Source organism: Rhea pennata, chromosome 3 (assembly GCF_028389875.1).
Source record: "Rhea pennata isolate bPtePen1 chromosome 3, bPtePen1.pri, whole genome shotgun sequence".
NCBI classification, from domain to species: domain Eukaryota; kingdom Metazoa; phylum Chordata; class Aves; order Rheiformes; family Rheidae; genus Rhea; species Rhea pennata.
Genome location: NC_084665.1, coordinates 112,812,418 through 112,827,713, shown reverse-complemented (window position 1 = coordinate 112,827,713; position 15,296 = coordinate 112,812,418). Strand labels below are relative to the sequence as shown.

At 38.5% G+C, this 15,296-nt stretch overlaps 1 protein-coding gene across 2 annotated transcripts in view; it reads right to left on the bottom strand.

The window, feature by feature from the left end:
• Positions 1-15,296, bottom strand: part of ASAP2 (ArfGAP with SH3 domain, ankyrin repeat and PH domain 2) — an 87,816-nt gene that overhangs the window by 40,959 nt on the left and 31,561 nt on the right. For both annotated transcript variants that reach the window (XM_062573013.1, XM_062573014.1), the window contains exons 4-6: positions 9,214-9,288; positions 8,417-8,466; positions 229-358 (exon numbers count right to left, since the gene is read on the bottom strand). In XM_062573013.1, coding sequence (XP_062428997.1) covers positions 229-358; positions 8,417-8,466; positions 9,214-9,288 — 255 coding nt within the window. The remainder of the gene's footprint in view (positions 1-228; positions 359-8,416; positions 8,467-9,213; positions 9,289-15,296) is intronic.

The window sequence follows — 15,296 nt, the reverse complement described above, 5'->3', positions numbered from 1 at the left end:
GGCTTATTTATTACCATCTATAAGTGTTTAACTGAGCTTTGCATTGTTTAGTCTACAATTTATTTCTAAGTAAAATTAGAAAAAATCAGCACATCAGCATAGAAAATTGTATTTTAATAACTTGAGTCCATTAATAACTTTGTATTTCCTTTTAACACCACTGTTGCTTTTCAAAAATTTTCCTATAAAATTTTAGCAGAACAATATGAATTTCAGGTTGATTCTTACCTCACACATCTGCAACTGGAAGAACCGTCTTTCTTTTTCCATCTCTTCTGCAATTTCAGCTCCACTTATTTCTGTACGGATCATCCCATGCAGCTTAGCATGCTCTTTTTTCTCCTTCTCTATTTTTGTACTATAAGGCAAAGAATTAGTCAATGAAGTGAGAAATCCAAAGCCTCTCACCAAATCTGATTATTCATAAAGTCTACTGACAGATGCAGAGCCAAACTCTTGTAGCTTTGCATATGATTTACTTAGAGATGCAATTTCACTTGAAATTTGAAGATGACTAGAGATCAACAACATACAGTAGCAGAAATCTAATTCAATCATCTCTCCTGACAGAAACTATAAAAGAAGGTACTAAATGAAAATAAGATACTAAGTCCTTGTGTTGAAGAAAAACAAAGCCAGAAACAAAACAATCCGCCCACTTTTTCCATTAAAATTAATGCACTATCCCAACTGACCAAACATTGGTTAACAGAGTTCAATTATGTCACCAGATTTATTAAGTCTTGCCTGTCATCAAGTCATCTTCTATATATACAGGGTTTCCTAAGCCAAATCACAGTTGCCATCTCTGCTTGCTACTGAGCCAGTTGGCACTGGGAATGCTGGCCAGCTGGCTCTGTTGCAGACTTCAAAGTCTGCTAGACCAGCTGTCCTAATTCCCTGAAAGTTTCCATGAACACTTTCCAAGAGCTCCGAGTGAAACAGGTTCTCCTGCAGAATATAAATGAATAACCAAAGCCTACCATGCAGTATATCACCCCTGCACACACTCATGTGTTTGAGATATTTTTCGTGTTAGTCCTAGAGGAAGTAATATAATTATACTACTCAAATAGTAAGCCTAATATAAAATGAGATACTAATAAGAAAAACAAATGAGGGTTTCTCTGTGTGTTTACTTTTTGGTAAAAGACTTCTAATTTGTCATTTGTACAGCTAAGAAGCAAAAATTTGTAAGAAGGGCTTTTTGAGGAAACGGGATACTGCTCTGGAACAAGAGGAAGCATTACGATGGGATACAGGAAGCGCAGCAAAAGGAACAAATAACACACTGTGTTGTACCTCCTCACGAGTAGTCAAGTGTCTCTCAGCTATCTCTCTGAAGAGATGACATATCTCAATTGCCCTCTTAATCTGATGTTAACATTACCCCTAACGCAAAAAAGAAAAGGTTCTGTATGTTCTGAGGACTTCCAGTCAACAATATATTCTGTACTTACGTATCTCAAGAATGAGAAACTATCTACTCTTACACCTCAAGCAGCGAAGGGAAAACTAGAATTAATCCCTTAATTCTCTTCCCGTTTTCACAGGGAAGCACTTTGAACAGCACTGTCTTCCCTCTTGCCCCCATTACTGGCAGACAGAAAAGAGCCAAACTGTTGAATATTCCTGCAGTCAGTGCAGCCAGCCAACATCAGATACATTCTCAGCCCATCAGGTCCTGCAGGAAAGAGTCCTTCTGAGGAAGCTTCTCTCCTTTGAAATGAATGTTCTGAAAACTTTCAGTCACATGAATAAAAAATGTATTCCAGAATGTTCTCAGTATTTTCATAAAGTAGAATAAAAAAAAAATCTGTATTCTCATCCTCTTACAGCCACCTATGCTATTTTGCAGCCCCAGAGAATAGAGTCCAAATAAAAGAATTAACCAGATATCAGCTGTGAACGAGGAAGTTATACCAATACAAAAAAAAAAATCACAGAGAATAGCAAATATACAGCTCTTTTTTGGGACATCAGGAATAGAATCTATTTGATCCTTAATAGCTCTAAAAACCTCAAAGAAAAGCTCTAGGATGCGTTTAGCTTCCATGTTAATCTACACAGCATGGGGAACAAACAGGAGGAGCTGGAGATCCGTGTGCGATCACAGGGCCACGATCTCGTTGCAGTCACGGAGACATGGTGGGATAGCTCACATGACTGGAATGCTGCCAGGGATGGCTATGTGCTTTTTAGGAAAGACAGACCACGAAAGCAAGGTGGTGGAGTTGCTCTTTATGCGAGAGAGCAACTGGAATGCATCGAGCTCTGCCTAAGGGTGGAAGAGGAGGAGGAGGCAGTTGATAGGCAGTTGAGAGCTTATTGGTAAAGATCAAAGGACAGGCCAGCATGGGGGACACTGTTGTGAGTGTCTACTACAGGCCACCTGACCAGGAAGAGAAAGCTGATGAGGCCTTCTACAGACAGCTGGAAGTAGCCTCAAGATCACCGGCCCTGGTTGTCATGGGGGACATCAACCACCCTGACATCTGCTGGAACAAGGCACAAACAGTCCAGGAGGCTCCTGCAATGCGCTAATGATAACTTCTTGTTGCAAATGGTGGAGGAGCCTACGAGGAAAACTATCCTGCTGGATCTTGTCCTTACCAAGAGAGAGGGACTGGTTAGAGATGTGAAGGTTGGGGTAGCCTCAGCTGCAGTGACCATGAGATGGTGGAGTTCAGGATCCTGCAGGAAAGAAGGCAACAAGCAGGATTGCAACCCTGAACTTAAGGAGAGTGGACTTTGGGCTCTACAGAAACCTAATTGGTGGAATCTCATGGGTTAAGGCCCTAGAAGGGAGGGGGGTCCAGGAGAGCTGGCTAGTATTCAAGCATCACTTCCTCCAAGCTCAAGAGCGGTGCATCCCTATGAGCAATAAGTGCAGCAAAAGGGGCAGGAGACCTGCATGGGTGAGCAAGGAGCTCTTGGCCAAATTCAGACAGAAGAAGAAGAAGATACACAGACTGTGGAAGAGGGGACAGGCTACTTGGGAGGATTATAGGAATGCAGTCAGAGTATGTAGAGATGCTGCAAGGAAGGCTAAGGCCCAGCTGGAATTGAGTCTGGCAAGGGATGTCAAGGACAACAAGAAGGGCTTCTTCAAATACATCAGCAACAAGAGGAGGACTAGGAAAAATGTGGGTCCGCTGCTGAACGGGGTGGGGGCCCTGGTGACAAAGGATACAGAGAAGGCAGAATTACTGAATGCTTCAGTCTTCACTGCTAAGGACAGCCCACAGGAATCCTGCAGCCTGGACATGAGGGAGAGAGTCTGGAGAAGGGAAGCCTTTCCTTTGGTTGAGGAGGATAGGATTAGAGACCTTCTGGGCAGGCTAGACATCCACAATTCCATGGCCCAGATGGGATGCACCCACGGGTACTGAGGGAGCTGGCGGATGTTGTTGCCAGGTTGCTCTCCATCATCTTTGAAAAGCCATGGAGAACTGGAGAGGTGCCTGAGGACTGGAAGAAAGCCAATGTCACTCCAGTCTTCAAGAAGGGCAAGAAGGAGGACCCAGGCAACTATAGGCCAGTCAGGGTCACCTCCAGCCCTGGAAAGGGGATGGAACAGCTCATTGTGGATGTCACCTCCAGACATACAGAGGAAAGAATTTGATCAGGAGCAGTCAGCATGGATTCACCAAGGGGAAATCCTGCTTAACCAATCTGATAGCCTTCTATGATGGAATAACTGGCTGGGTAGATGAGGGGAGAGCAGTGGACGTTGTGTACCTTGACTTCAGCAAGGCTTTTGACATTGTCTTCCATAACATCCTCCTAGAGAAGCTCAGAAAGTGTGGGTTAGATGAGTGGACTGTGAGGTGGATTGAGAACTATCTGAAAGGCAGAGCTCAGAGGGTCGTCATCAGTGGCGTGGAGTCTAGTTGGAGGACTGTGGCTAGTGGCATCCCCCAAGGCTCAGGACTGGGTCCCATCCTGTTCAACTTTTTCATCAATGACCTGGATGAGGAAACAGAGTGCCTCCTCGACAAGTTGGCTGATGATACCAAGCTGGGAGGAGTGGCTAATACACCTGAGGACTGTGCTGCCATTCAGAGAAGAACCTCCTGAGGTTCAACAAGGGCAAGTGCAGAGTCCTGCACCTCGGGAAAAATAACCCCAGGCACCACAACAAGCTGGGGGCTGATCTGCTGGAGAGCAACTCTGCAGAGAAGGACCTGGGAGTGCTGGTGGATGACAAGTTGACCATGAGCCAGCAATGTGCCCTTGTGGCCAAGGCGGCCAATGGTCTCCTGGGGTGCATTGGGAAGAGTGTTGCCAGTAGGTCGAGGGAGGTGATCCTGCCCCTCTGCTCAGCCCTGGGGAGGCCTCATCTCGAGTCCTGTGTCCAGTTCTGGGCTCCCCAGGACAAGAGAGACAGGGAGCTACTGGAGAGAGTCCAGCGCAGGGCTTACAAAGATGATCAGAGGGCTGGAGCATCTGCCCTATGAGGAACAGCTGCAAGAGCTGGGCCTCTTCAGCCTGGGGAAGAGAAGACTTGAGGGGGGATCTTCTCAGTATAACTACCTGAAGGGAGGGTATCAAGGGGACAAGGACAAACTCTTTTCAGTTGTCCCGTGTGACAGGACAAGAGGCAATGGGCAGAAATTGAAGCACAGAAGTTCTGCCTGAACGTGAGAGGGAATTTCTTCCCTGTGAGAGTGACGGAGCACTGGCACAGGTTGCCCAGAGAGATGGTGGAGTCTCCTTCCCTGGAGATCTTCAAAGCCGGCCTGGATGCAACCCTGTCTACCGTGCTCTAGGTGACCATGCTGAGCAGGGAGGTTGGACTAGATGATCTCCAGAAGTCCCTTCCAACCTTACTGATTCTATGATTCTATGACTCTAACAAGAATTCAAGAGGCCAAAGAATTCACTGAAATGTGATTCAAGGCTAATAACTACCAACTACCAGTATTTTTATTGTTTACAGAGAACAATACTTGAACATAGTATGACATAACCAGAATATAATATGAGATAACCACCTCTAAAATTTAAAGAGCTTACTAACATTAGTCTCTAACATTAGGAGTCTCTAAATGCTAGTTAAACCAAAAGACAACCAACACTGCCAAAGAGTTGGACAGTTTATGATATAGAATGATAAGCACAATATTAAAATAGACATTGTTTTCAGAAACTTAATTCCTTTTAATGAAAAAGCTAAACTCGGGTGGAAGAGCGCTTTCTACTCTTTAAAGGGAACTCATATTCTCACAGGCATCAGGTAATAAAACCACGACCAAAGCATACTGACATGCACCCAATAATTAGACAAATAAGTTATCCCTGAAGCCATTTGCTGGAGCTTTGTTTGCATTTTGTAGCAGCTAGAAAGCCCACAAAGTAAATGGGAAGCTAGATCCAGAAATAAACTCAGAGATAAGGCAGTGCCTAAAAGGTAGCACTTTGGAAGCATTTGCAATTGGCCCTGTGGCTCCAATAGTTCCAGAAATGCTTTTTTAAAAAAAATACAAAACACACAAAAAAAAGCCCTCAGTGACAAACAACAGAGGTGGATGTTGCCGTATTTCAACTTTGCATTTTCTTACTTTTATACTTCTTGTCTCTAAATACACTTTCACCTTTGTAATCCAAAATTTAATCTTCTGTTTCACTACAACAACAGGCTACCTCCTATTTCACCAATACTACAAGGCACTTTGTTTCTAGGGAAACCAAAATCCATGTAAAGCAGTGCTACGTGCAGAACATTGGGGTGCCAAAATATGGTTATTTTTCCTATCAAACCAAAAGGGTCAATCAGGGTTGGCAGCATCAAGTGCCAAGATGCAGACAGAATTTCCAGTATGACACTGGGTAAATCTTTCTGGCAAAGATAGTCCTGGGATGTGCCACTGTGGGATTTCCAAATACTGGGAAAATACTGGGTATTCAGGTTTTCCAGGTAGATCAATTAAGCAAAACTAATTAGAAAACAGAGAAAATTCTTTAGAAACATCTTCTATATGCAACAAGTAAAACAAGGAAGCACATGTTCTGTAAAAGCTGTTGTTTCTGAAGCTCACACAGCACACATTGCATATATAGACATTGCTGACTAAGATTAAAATCTAAGCACGCTTCAATTCATTTGCAATGCAGCTGCATATGACTAATACACAATGAGTTCAGATCTATGTAACAGATAAGGAAAGCTGAAATACAGGATGAAGAATGATAACAAAAAATAGGTTAGATACAAAACAGACAGCCTTGGCCATTCAGTTTTCTCTATATCATTATTTTTACAGCTCCAATTTGAGAAGCAACAGTCATTATTGATTTTCAATGTACATTTTAATTTACATTTCAAAGAAACCAATTTTGCCATTCAAATTACAGTATAAATAAACTCAAAAGTTTTTTTATTGTTGTTGTGAGTTGTTTTGTTTTGTTTTTTAATTTAAACAGGGCAGAACCTATGTTATTATTTGACACAACGACAACTAGTATTTATTTTCAGCTAATGAAACAACATGAATACTCTAGGTACATGTAGTAGTAGTAAGCTCGCTATGCAGCAGCAATATCTCCTTTCCTCTCCTTCCTCATACAACAGGAAGGCAGGCTAGTCGGGCTACGTATGTGACAAAGTATAGAGACTGGGATTAGGACGAGAAAGATAAAAACTTGAAGTAGGGAAAACTCTGGAAAATGGAGTGCTTCCAAGGGCTATTTTGTTTGATAAAACTGTATTATACATTTTCATTCCAAGTTTCATCCAGTCTTCCTTTTCCATCTGACTCTCCAACATCAGCTCTGACATTTTAGTCTTTTAGGTGAAAGAGTTTATAACCTTTCATCTTCTATCTGTCAAGGCTAACAGTAGATCACTTCTCTCTCTCCTGTCATACAAGTCCTGAACAGAGACAATGATGGAAACATCATTGTTTAATCACGTAACTATGTGGGTATCTTTACAGAAGAGTGTACTAAGAATTTGTTCATCTCCCCATAGATTTCAAATGGTTCAAAAATGAGTCATTAATGATAGAAGGTTATATCCAGCTATGAGTACTTGTGTTTCTGCACAGTAGTGTAATGCACCTCAGTCTACTTGGTGCTTATAATCCCGTAAGTACACTCAAACAACCCATTCTCTTCACTCAAGTGTGCATAACAGATCTCATGCCTAGCTTTCACAAGGAGGAGGAGACATCCTTCCAGCAAAAACTTGCGAGTTTTCATGAAGCATTTAGTCTTCATAGCGTTAGCATAACACTTACTAGCACAAGACTTCTGGGGATAATATATATTTTTCACAGGCCTAAAAATAAAAGGCATCTTCATTAAAAATAAATAAATAAATAAATTTGTTTTTCTTTCCAGGAAAGACAGGTTTGGGTCTAGAATATAGACACTACTTAAACAGCTAAGAGATGAGTAAATAACGTGCTTCAGTAAGCTTATACTATTCTTTCCTGTGCAAAATTAATACAATATCTTTACCCTGAAATCTACTACAACAGGACTGCTCAAACTAAAGAATGTGGGTGAGATCTGGCTCACAGCCTTGTTAAATACAGTCTGCCTGCTGGAAGTATGAGCAGTTTTTCTGACACGTGTACTCCTTCCCCATATGCTCTCATGGCATGTCTGCCATTAGTGTTTAAGTACAAGGGGGAAAGAGCAACTGCCTCATAACAAAAAGAGCCCATAGGCTGCACCAGTTCCGGTCCAAGGACACAGACGGACTAGTCCCATTGCTGTGCCAGACTGGTAGCACTGCCTAGCTGTTACAGGGGAAACAGAGGCTCAAACTGAGGTCCTAAGAGAAATGTACTGGTTTTAACTAGTCCACAGCTTTTGCAACCTTTTACAGTCTTCAGAGCTATAACTGAAGCATGTGAATGACTGATGGTGAGGAAAGATGAATTATTCACAAATTCTTAGGATAGTCCCAATCTTTGATTGAGGTGGGCTGACATATAGCTATAGGTTACTTTCTTCTCTTATTTTAGAACAGTCCCAAGTTATAAATAAAAAAATGACCCAACCTCCCTCAGTTACTTTAGCTGAGGTGACAAAAAGAAGCGCAGAGGGAAGGCAGAGACACAGCTTTGTACAATAGCGTTCTTGAAGAATAAGCAACAGGGAACAGATCTGTTCTGTAAGAACTCTCTGCATATTCCCATTTAAAGGTATTAGTGATTAAAACTGTGTTTTGAGGAAAATAACCTGAGGAGTTATATCTACAGGAAAAGAAAAAAAAAAGCTGCCATAACAATCAGGATCTATGGATGGTTCAAGAGTATAAGAATGGATCTCAACTTTACTTTCCCAAATAACACTGGAGATGTGCATATTTAAGCCCATTTAATTACATACAGAGCTTCAAGTAGCAGCTCAGAAATTGCTTAAATTATGCTTAGCTATTGCTTAATGTTAAAAAGATACATACACTTTTGTTTCATAGTCCTTCCAAGCTTTATCAAAGGGTTTTTTTAAGTCCTGTCAAGACAGAAAAAAAATGTTAAATACATTACTTACTTACATGAAAAATACAGTAGCTCTAAATATCAATGTGGACCTTGGCCATCTGCAGCACCTAACAGAACAAAGAATTCCACTTGTTCTTGCACAGCTCACCTAACAACTGTGTAAAAGCAACTTTGCAAATAGAAGTAATACACTCATATTTTGAAAAGCATTTCTAGGAGCACACAGCTCCATTTCACTGCTCATATGACACAAGGTATAACCATGTGTCATCCCACTGTATACTATGCAGTTAATAGAAATCATTTCAGCACTGCTAAGAAAAAAACCTATGCTTATTCAGTCAAGCATGTCTTTCCTAATAAGTTCTCCATAAGTTTAGAATGCTATATAAACATAATAATAAATCTTTAAATAAAATAAAGCAGTAACCACCTTAAACTAGTAAATATTTGTAAATTAATAATTCTTAAGCCTCTTTTTTTGGATGTGTTCTACACTTCAGGATTGATTTTTAACCTTCCAAATGTTGTTTGTATAGACAGTCAAAAGCATGCTGTATTTAAAACCATATAGAGAAGGAATGACTCAATTCACATACATACAAAAAGAACTTCCTTGTTTAATTTGTTTACTTTATATACTTTATTATATATTTTATTATCCAATTCTTTCCCTCAAATAAAATTAAATTAATATATTATATAAAATTATTATTGGTGCCATAAATGCATTGAGCTAAAAAGAAGATAACCATACCCCTTTTACTCCTTTCAGATCTCCTTTTAGCAAACTGTCCAATGGAAAAGTGATTATGTTGTTCATATTCTGAATCTACAACCAAAAAAAATTTAATACATTTTAATGCAGAATGAGCAGTCTCAAGTCACACATTTCATAAAGTTTCAGAAGAAATCTTGTGTATTATTTTCCTAATAGTGCTTTTTAAAGATACTTCTCAGTACAACCTGTAACCAAAGATGGAGCTAATTAAACTTATTCAGGAAACACTATAACCCATACCAGCAGGAAACCAGCAGAATTATTGATGGTATCTCATCCAACAGTGACCGCAAAATAAGACTGTTAATTTTTACGCTGCCCGATTTCATTCTGTTTAAACTACATGAAAACAATGACACAGTTTGTCTGCATTTATGTATTTTAAGTTCATAAGCATATTTTAAATCGATCTTATTATTTTCCAGTGTTCTTCAGACCTATTCAATAAAATCTATCTGTTGCTCTCACACTACATAGCATCCTACTCTGAAAGGAGTTCTATTAACAATCATTAGGGATATTAATCGAATAAATTACAATCCATTATAAAGAGGAAGATCTCTGGCTTGTAGAAAGCTAGACAGTGGCCAGATTGTTTAGATTTTTTGCTTGTATTAGAAGAAATACATCTGTCTTAATTTATCTTTCCATATAAACTTTGAAAGAAGTATTTTATAACACCTTGGAATTCAAGAGTTAGCAAGCAATCCAAGAAGCAAAAAAGATTCATTCAAAAGAAGGCAACAGTAAAATAATCATGGTTTAGATAGGGTATCTGTACCATAATATTTTGATAAGGAAGGTGATTGAAGAAAGACAGCAGGAATAACACATTAAGCAGTATATGCCAACCAATGAAAGGCTTCATTTCCATCCTTCATGATTCAGGCATAATGTTCAAAGTAGGGCCATGATGTCTAGGAATAGAGTTTAAACTATAACAATTCAAACAGACTGCATTGAAGAGCAATAAACAATGTATTTTAGAACCACTCTAAAAAAAAAAAAAAAAAAAAAGATCAGAATAACTTCTATAGTAGTATGGTGAAGGTTACTTTTCAGTGGGTTTCTTTCTTATTATTGTTAGCTGGTTTATTAAAATGTGTTTTTTTCAAGAAGCCAGGCACAGCACAGAAATACTTATATGAAAATTACGAAGATAAATTTTCAGAATTGTGCAAGTACACGAAGAACTTTGCATCATGTAACAACAAATGGTTTAGTTTCTTAACGAACAATTTCAAGAATGTTCAAGTCCTTTTTAGCATAAGCTAGCCAGAAAAAGAATGACACTCACAGGAACTTCAAGAAAAACATATTTCTTATTATAATGCTTCAGTTTAGAAATACAAATCACATTTACCACCCTATAGTTACTGAGGGGCCACACTAGAAGAAGCTCAGGGGTCCTGTCCTCAGTGGTCCTCATGCTCAGCAGTGCTCCCCAGCTGCTATTAATTCAAAAAAACAAAACAAAAACAACAAAAAACCCACTTACTTCCCAGATACTAACTTACTACATTTTCTTGCAATTTCAGAATGGAGACCAAAGAGCAAGTGAACCTATGTAAATTTGAAAGCTTCACTTGCCTCTGCATGGTAAGAGATACAAAATATAGGAGATCTGTTCAATTAAACCATTACTACAAATCATATTTCCTCTCCTAACCTCCGCTCCACTCCACCACTCCACTCTTCCCTCCTTTGAGAACTGCAGGACTCAAAGCCCTTTAGAATCAAGAAGTTAATTTAAACTATGTTTGTTTTTAAAATAATCTCTATAAAAATTGAACGAGCACCATCTACACATGGGTAGTCAGCAGAGCTGGAAACCATCTACCTAGCAAACTCTCAGCAATACTACAGTATCTGCATATCAATATAACTACATTTAAAGTTGACAGAATTCTATCCTGTAGATATAGGAGGTAAGTGGAAAGGCCTAAGTCACACAAAACTTAGGTAAAAAAATAACAATTTCAGAAAAAGACAGATGAAAACACAATATCCTCCCACACCTATGGACATGGACATCTAGAAAGGCTATGCAAGAGGAAAAGGAGATGCAGGAAAGATCTCACTTAAGATCTCATCCTCTGCAAGATTTTCATTCTACTTTATTATTATTATTTAAAGGTCTAACCTAAAGATCAATTCTTTCATAGCCTCTGTTTAATTATTCTTCAAATTCAGATGATTTGGCACAAAGTGCCAATACCATACAGAAGAGAACTTTTTTTTTTCCTCCATTAGGTCAGAAAAGAAAAAACAGCAGCACCCCCAACTACGAACACAGACATACAAACAACAACCAGCCTTCAAAACAGTTCTAGATACTTCCTGTAATTTCAAGTCATTGTACCTGAACACCTGCTCCTAGGTACAATCCTGAAGAGACTTTGAAAAAAATTAGGACAAAAAAGTAGCATGGGGAATGTTTGCCTATTCAAATTAATTCCTTCTGTGTGCTGCTACCTGTGTATTATTTTCGGTCTGCTGTATTCTCTATGCTTCTACTTTACTTGCAACTAATGCAAACATATATAATGCATGAACTTGTCATTGTTAACCTAGTTAGAAAAAGCATGCTTGCTCGTATTTATAAATCAGCAAGTAGGATACAGAAGAAAGATCTTACATTTTTATTCCTCTTTTTTGAGATGCATAAACTAAACTGTCTAAAAACATAAACTTATTTTTGGCACACGAAGCAGCATTAATCTGCTGCTGCTCCAACTCCATGTGTGCACAGGGAACTAAAACGTATACAACTGAATCAAAGATGTCTCTACGTTTTTACTATTTTATATTTTAAAATTTATGTCAAAAGAGAGACATGCACAAAGGTGCAGGAATGCTTCTGAGTAATTAAAAGCATCCAATGGCACAGGAACACTACCACTTCTACTACTTCCACATGGTTAGGAAGAATAAAATAATTTGACCTGGATTCCACTTCCAACACTGCTGCTTTGGCAGACTCACGGGTTTCCTCTGACAGCTTCCAACAAGATAAGATGACAGAGACAGGATAATAAATTAAAACTTCATAAGTTGGAGAAGACTCAGAGGTGGAGAAAAATAAGTATCAGGAGGGAGAATATAAAAATAAACAAACACACAGCTGCTGTAAGTGATGGCAGAGGCTACAGGCAAGCCAGCATTTGCAAAGGGGAAAGAAGATTTTAAATCGTTTAAGAGCATATGGCCAAATGCTGACGTTCTTAGTTTGCTAACCTTCCTACTTATTTTAATGAGTCTTTTTCAGAACAGTTTGGAATATTGATGCCTGCAGTACTTTAATAGGTGGTTTTCTAAATCCAAAACGAAACAAAAAAGCTTTTTCACTACTTCAGAAGTTAAATGCTTTTTAAACAGAGATAAACAGAGCAGACCTTAAAACATTTTTAAATTAAACAAAAAGAAAGACATTTCGTATCTGCATTCAAACACTAACAGTGTATGATATTACTTGTATAGCTATTTACTAAATTCTAAATACTAAAAAAAAAATACTAAATTCTAGAGGTATTTCATGTATTCAGCTATGGGCTTTTCAACCAATTAATGAACTTGGCTGTTCACGAGTGCCAGTAGTCTCGCCTGCTTGTAACTAATCTTTTTTTTTTTTATTGCAAGTATTATTTAATTGAATATTTTCCAGTAGTTTTCCCAGTGATGCAAGCTTTAGCAGAACGTGGGCAGTTAACATCAACAGCATGCCTCATTCCTGCACACCAGGCCTCCCATGCACCAGGACCCAACACCACCTCTCTCCATCCTCACCCCCTGCCCCAGCCTGCCGCTCAGTGTCGTGTCCCGTACCACGGAGGGTGACAGATGCGCGTGGACATGCCCACGAGACGGTACATTCTGTACCGTCACCGGCGACGCAGGTGCCTGCATACAGAATCACGGAAAGGTTGACGCGGGGAGGGACCGGCAGAGATCAGCTAGTCCGACCCCTACAAACCCTAGGGTAAGTGACACCAGGGGAGCAGGAACTGAATAGCACTAACTGCCCACACGGAGCTGCTCGCTCAGCTGCCCAGGAAAATGCCTTCACACAAGCTATCGAGAGCCTCTGCCGTGTACGGCTTGGAAGCGGTCCACATCCCATCACCAACACATACCCTACAGGTTGGGAACTTCTCTTCTAGAAAATGCACAAAGAGACACCATTTATTAAACAAGCACAAAATGGCAGGAAATGTATTTTTTTAATATATTCTTAAAAATATGAATTGTAGAATTGTAAAAGAAAGAAAGAGACCTGTGGTTTCATCTTCCTTGCAAATGGAGGAGAATTCCCTATTGCACGCTTTCTAATGTAGGTTAAAATATCTAAGTGATAGGTTTCCATTGCCTTCTCTGGGACATTTCAGCTAAAATTTTTCACAGTTCAAGTTTCCCATTTATATGCAATTTATTATTTTCCTCTTCCACAATCATGCAGTTATCTTTGAGCCAAACCATACACTTCCATTTCTTTTAAGCTTTCTTCATAAATCAACTTACTCAAACCCTGATCATTTTAGTTGCTGTCCTCTGAATTTATTCCAGTTGGATCAATATCTCCTTGGCAAAGAAATAAACATAACATTCCAGATGGAGCTGAACTTATGCCATCTAAGGAGGAATTATTACATCTTGCTTTTCCTAAAAGCTAGGAAAAGCAAACAACAAAAGGCTCCTTTGTAATTATTGCACTTTTATATCTCACTGCTAAAACATGCTTTAACATCTCATTGTCAATGTTCAGTTTCAGCCCTACATTAAATTTTACATTTCTTTCTGATTATTTGAATCTTTTTAGACCTTTTGGATCTTTTTGTCTTCAGTACCTTCTAAAGATAATTTTGTTAAAAGGCTGAAAATGAAGATCAGCATTCACTTTTGCATTCTTTCCTTGACTCCTCTCTGACTTAAAATACTAATCTGTACAACGTTAATACTTTACTCTGTACAATCTTCTCCCAAAAATTTAAGACATAACTTTAGAAAGACACAACTAAGTCAGTTAGCACCTATACTTACTTCTCAGCATTAGGCTAATCTTTCCTCATGAGTATCAGCAAAAAACAGAAGCAACAAAATTTAAATCCTAAAACTTCACATCTGAGACTCCAAACTCATATTTTTTATATTTATATTTATATATATATATATATATATATATGTTTACACAGATACATGTATATCTTACGCACTCAAAGTTATTCTAAACAAAATTCTGGGCAGAAAATTTTGTAAGTTCCAAGTACAGAAGAGATGTTTCCTTCAGGTCTTTTTTTTTTTTTTTTTTTAATATCTTTTACTTTTTAAGAAGTCTTCTTCCTTGTTACATTTTTAAAAAGTAGAGTAAAATGGGAGAATATGGTTAAAAAATTAGTTATTATTGTTCTTAAATTTCTCCTGGCTAAAAATACAAGGATTATTAACAGAATAATTCCTCATATGGAATCTCTTCTTCCCAGCTCCCAGATTCCACTCTTCTTCATCCAGCATTTTTTATTAGCACTGAATTTAAAGGACAAGAATATGTAGAAGAGTGACAGCTAAAGAAAATGTAATGTGTTAAATAGCTACTTAATGTTCACAAATCAAATTTATTTTCAGGGAGTCTTGACAAAATTACAGATTTTGTTTCTTCTCTGCAGAGCAGTCTAAGAATAGGATTTAAAAGAAAAAAAAAATTTGAAGTGCAAACATGTTGTGATAAGCCATTCCTTGTCCTAACATTTCTCATATTAAGACTCACACCTTTATCACTTGGCACTAGATCTGTTAGGAACACAGAGTATTTAAAATCACAGGCAAGTGCCATATAAACTACCTGGAAATTGTTGATTTATTTCTCCTCTTGAATGGGTATTTTATGAATTATTTCAAATTTGAGGAATCCAAGTTCTTCAGATTTTTTTTTATTTTGTGTTTGTTATGCTATTTAAAAGTGTACACATAAAAGCAGCATAGCAAAACACATATAAAAATCTAAGCAGCTCCAATATGAACTTTAACTTGAGTAGTTTACAGTTGAATAATTGGGTTCCAAGAAA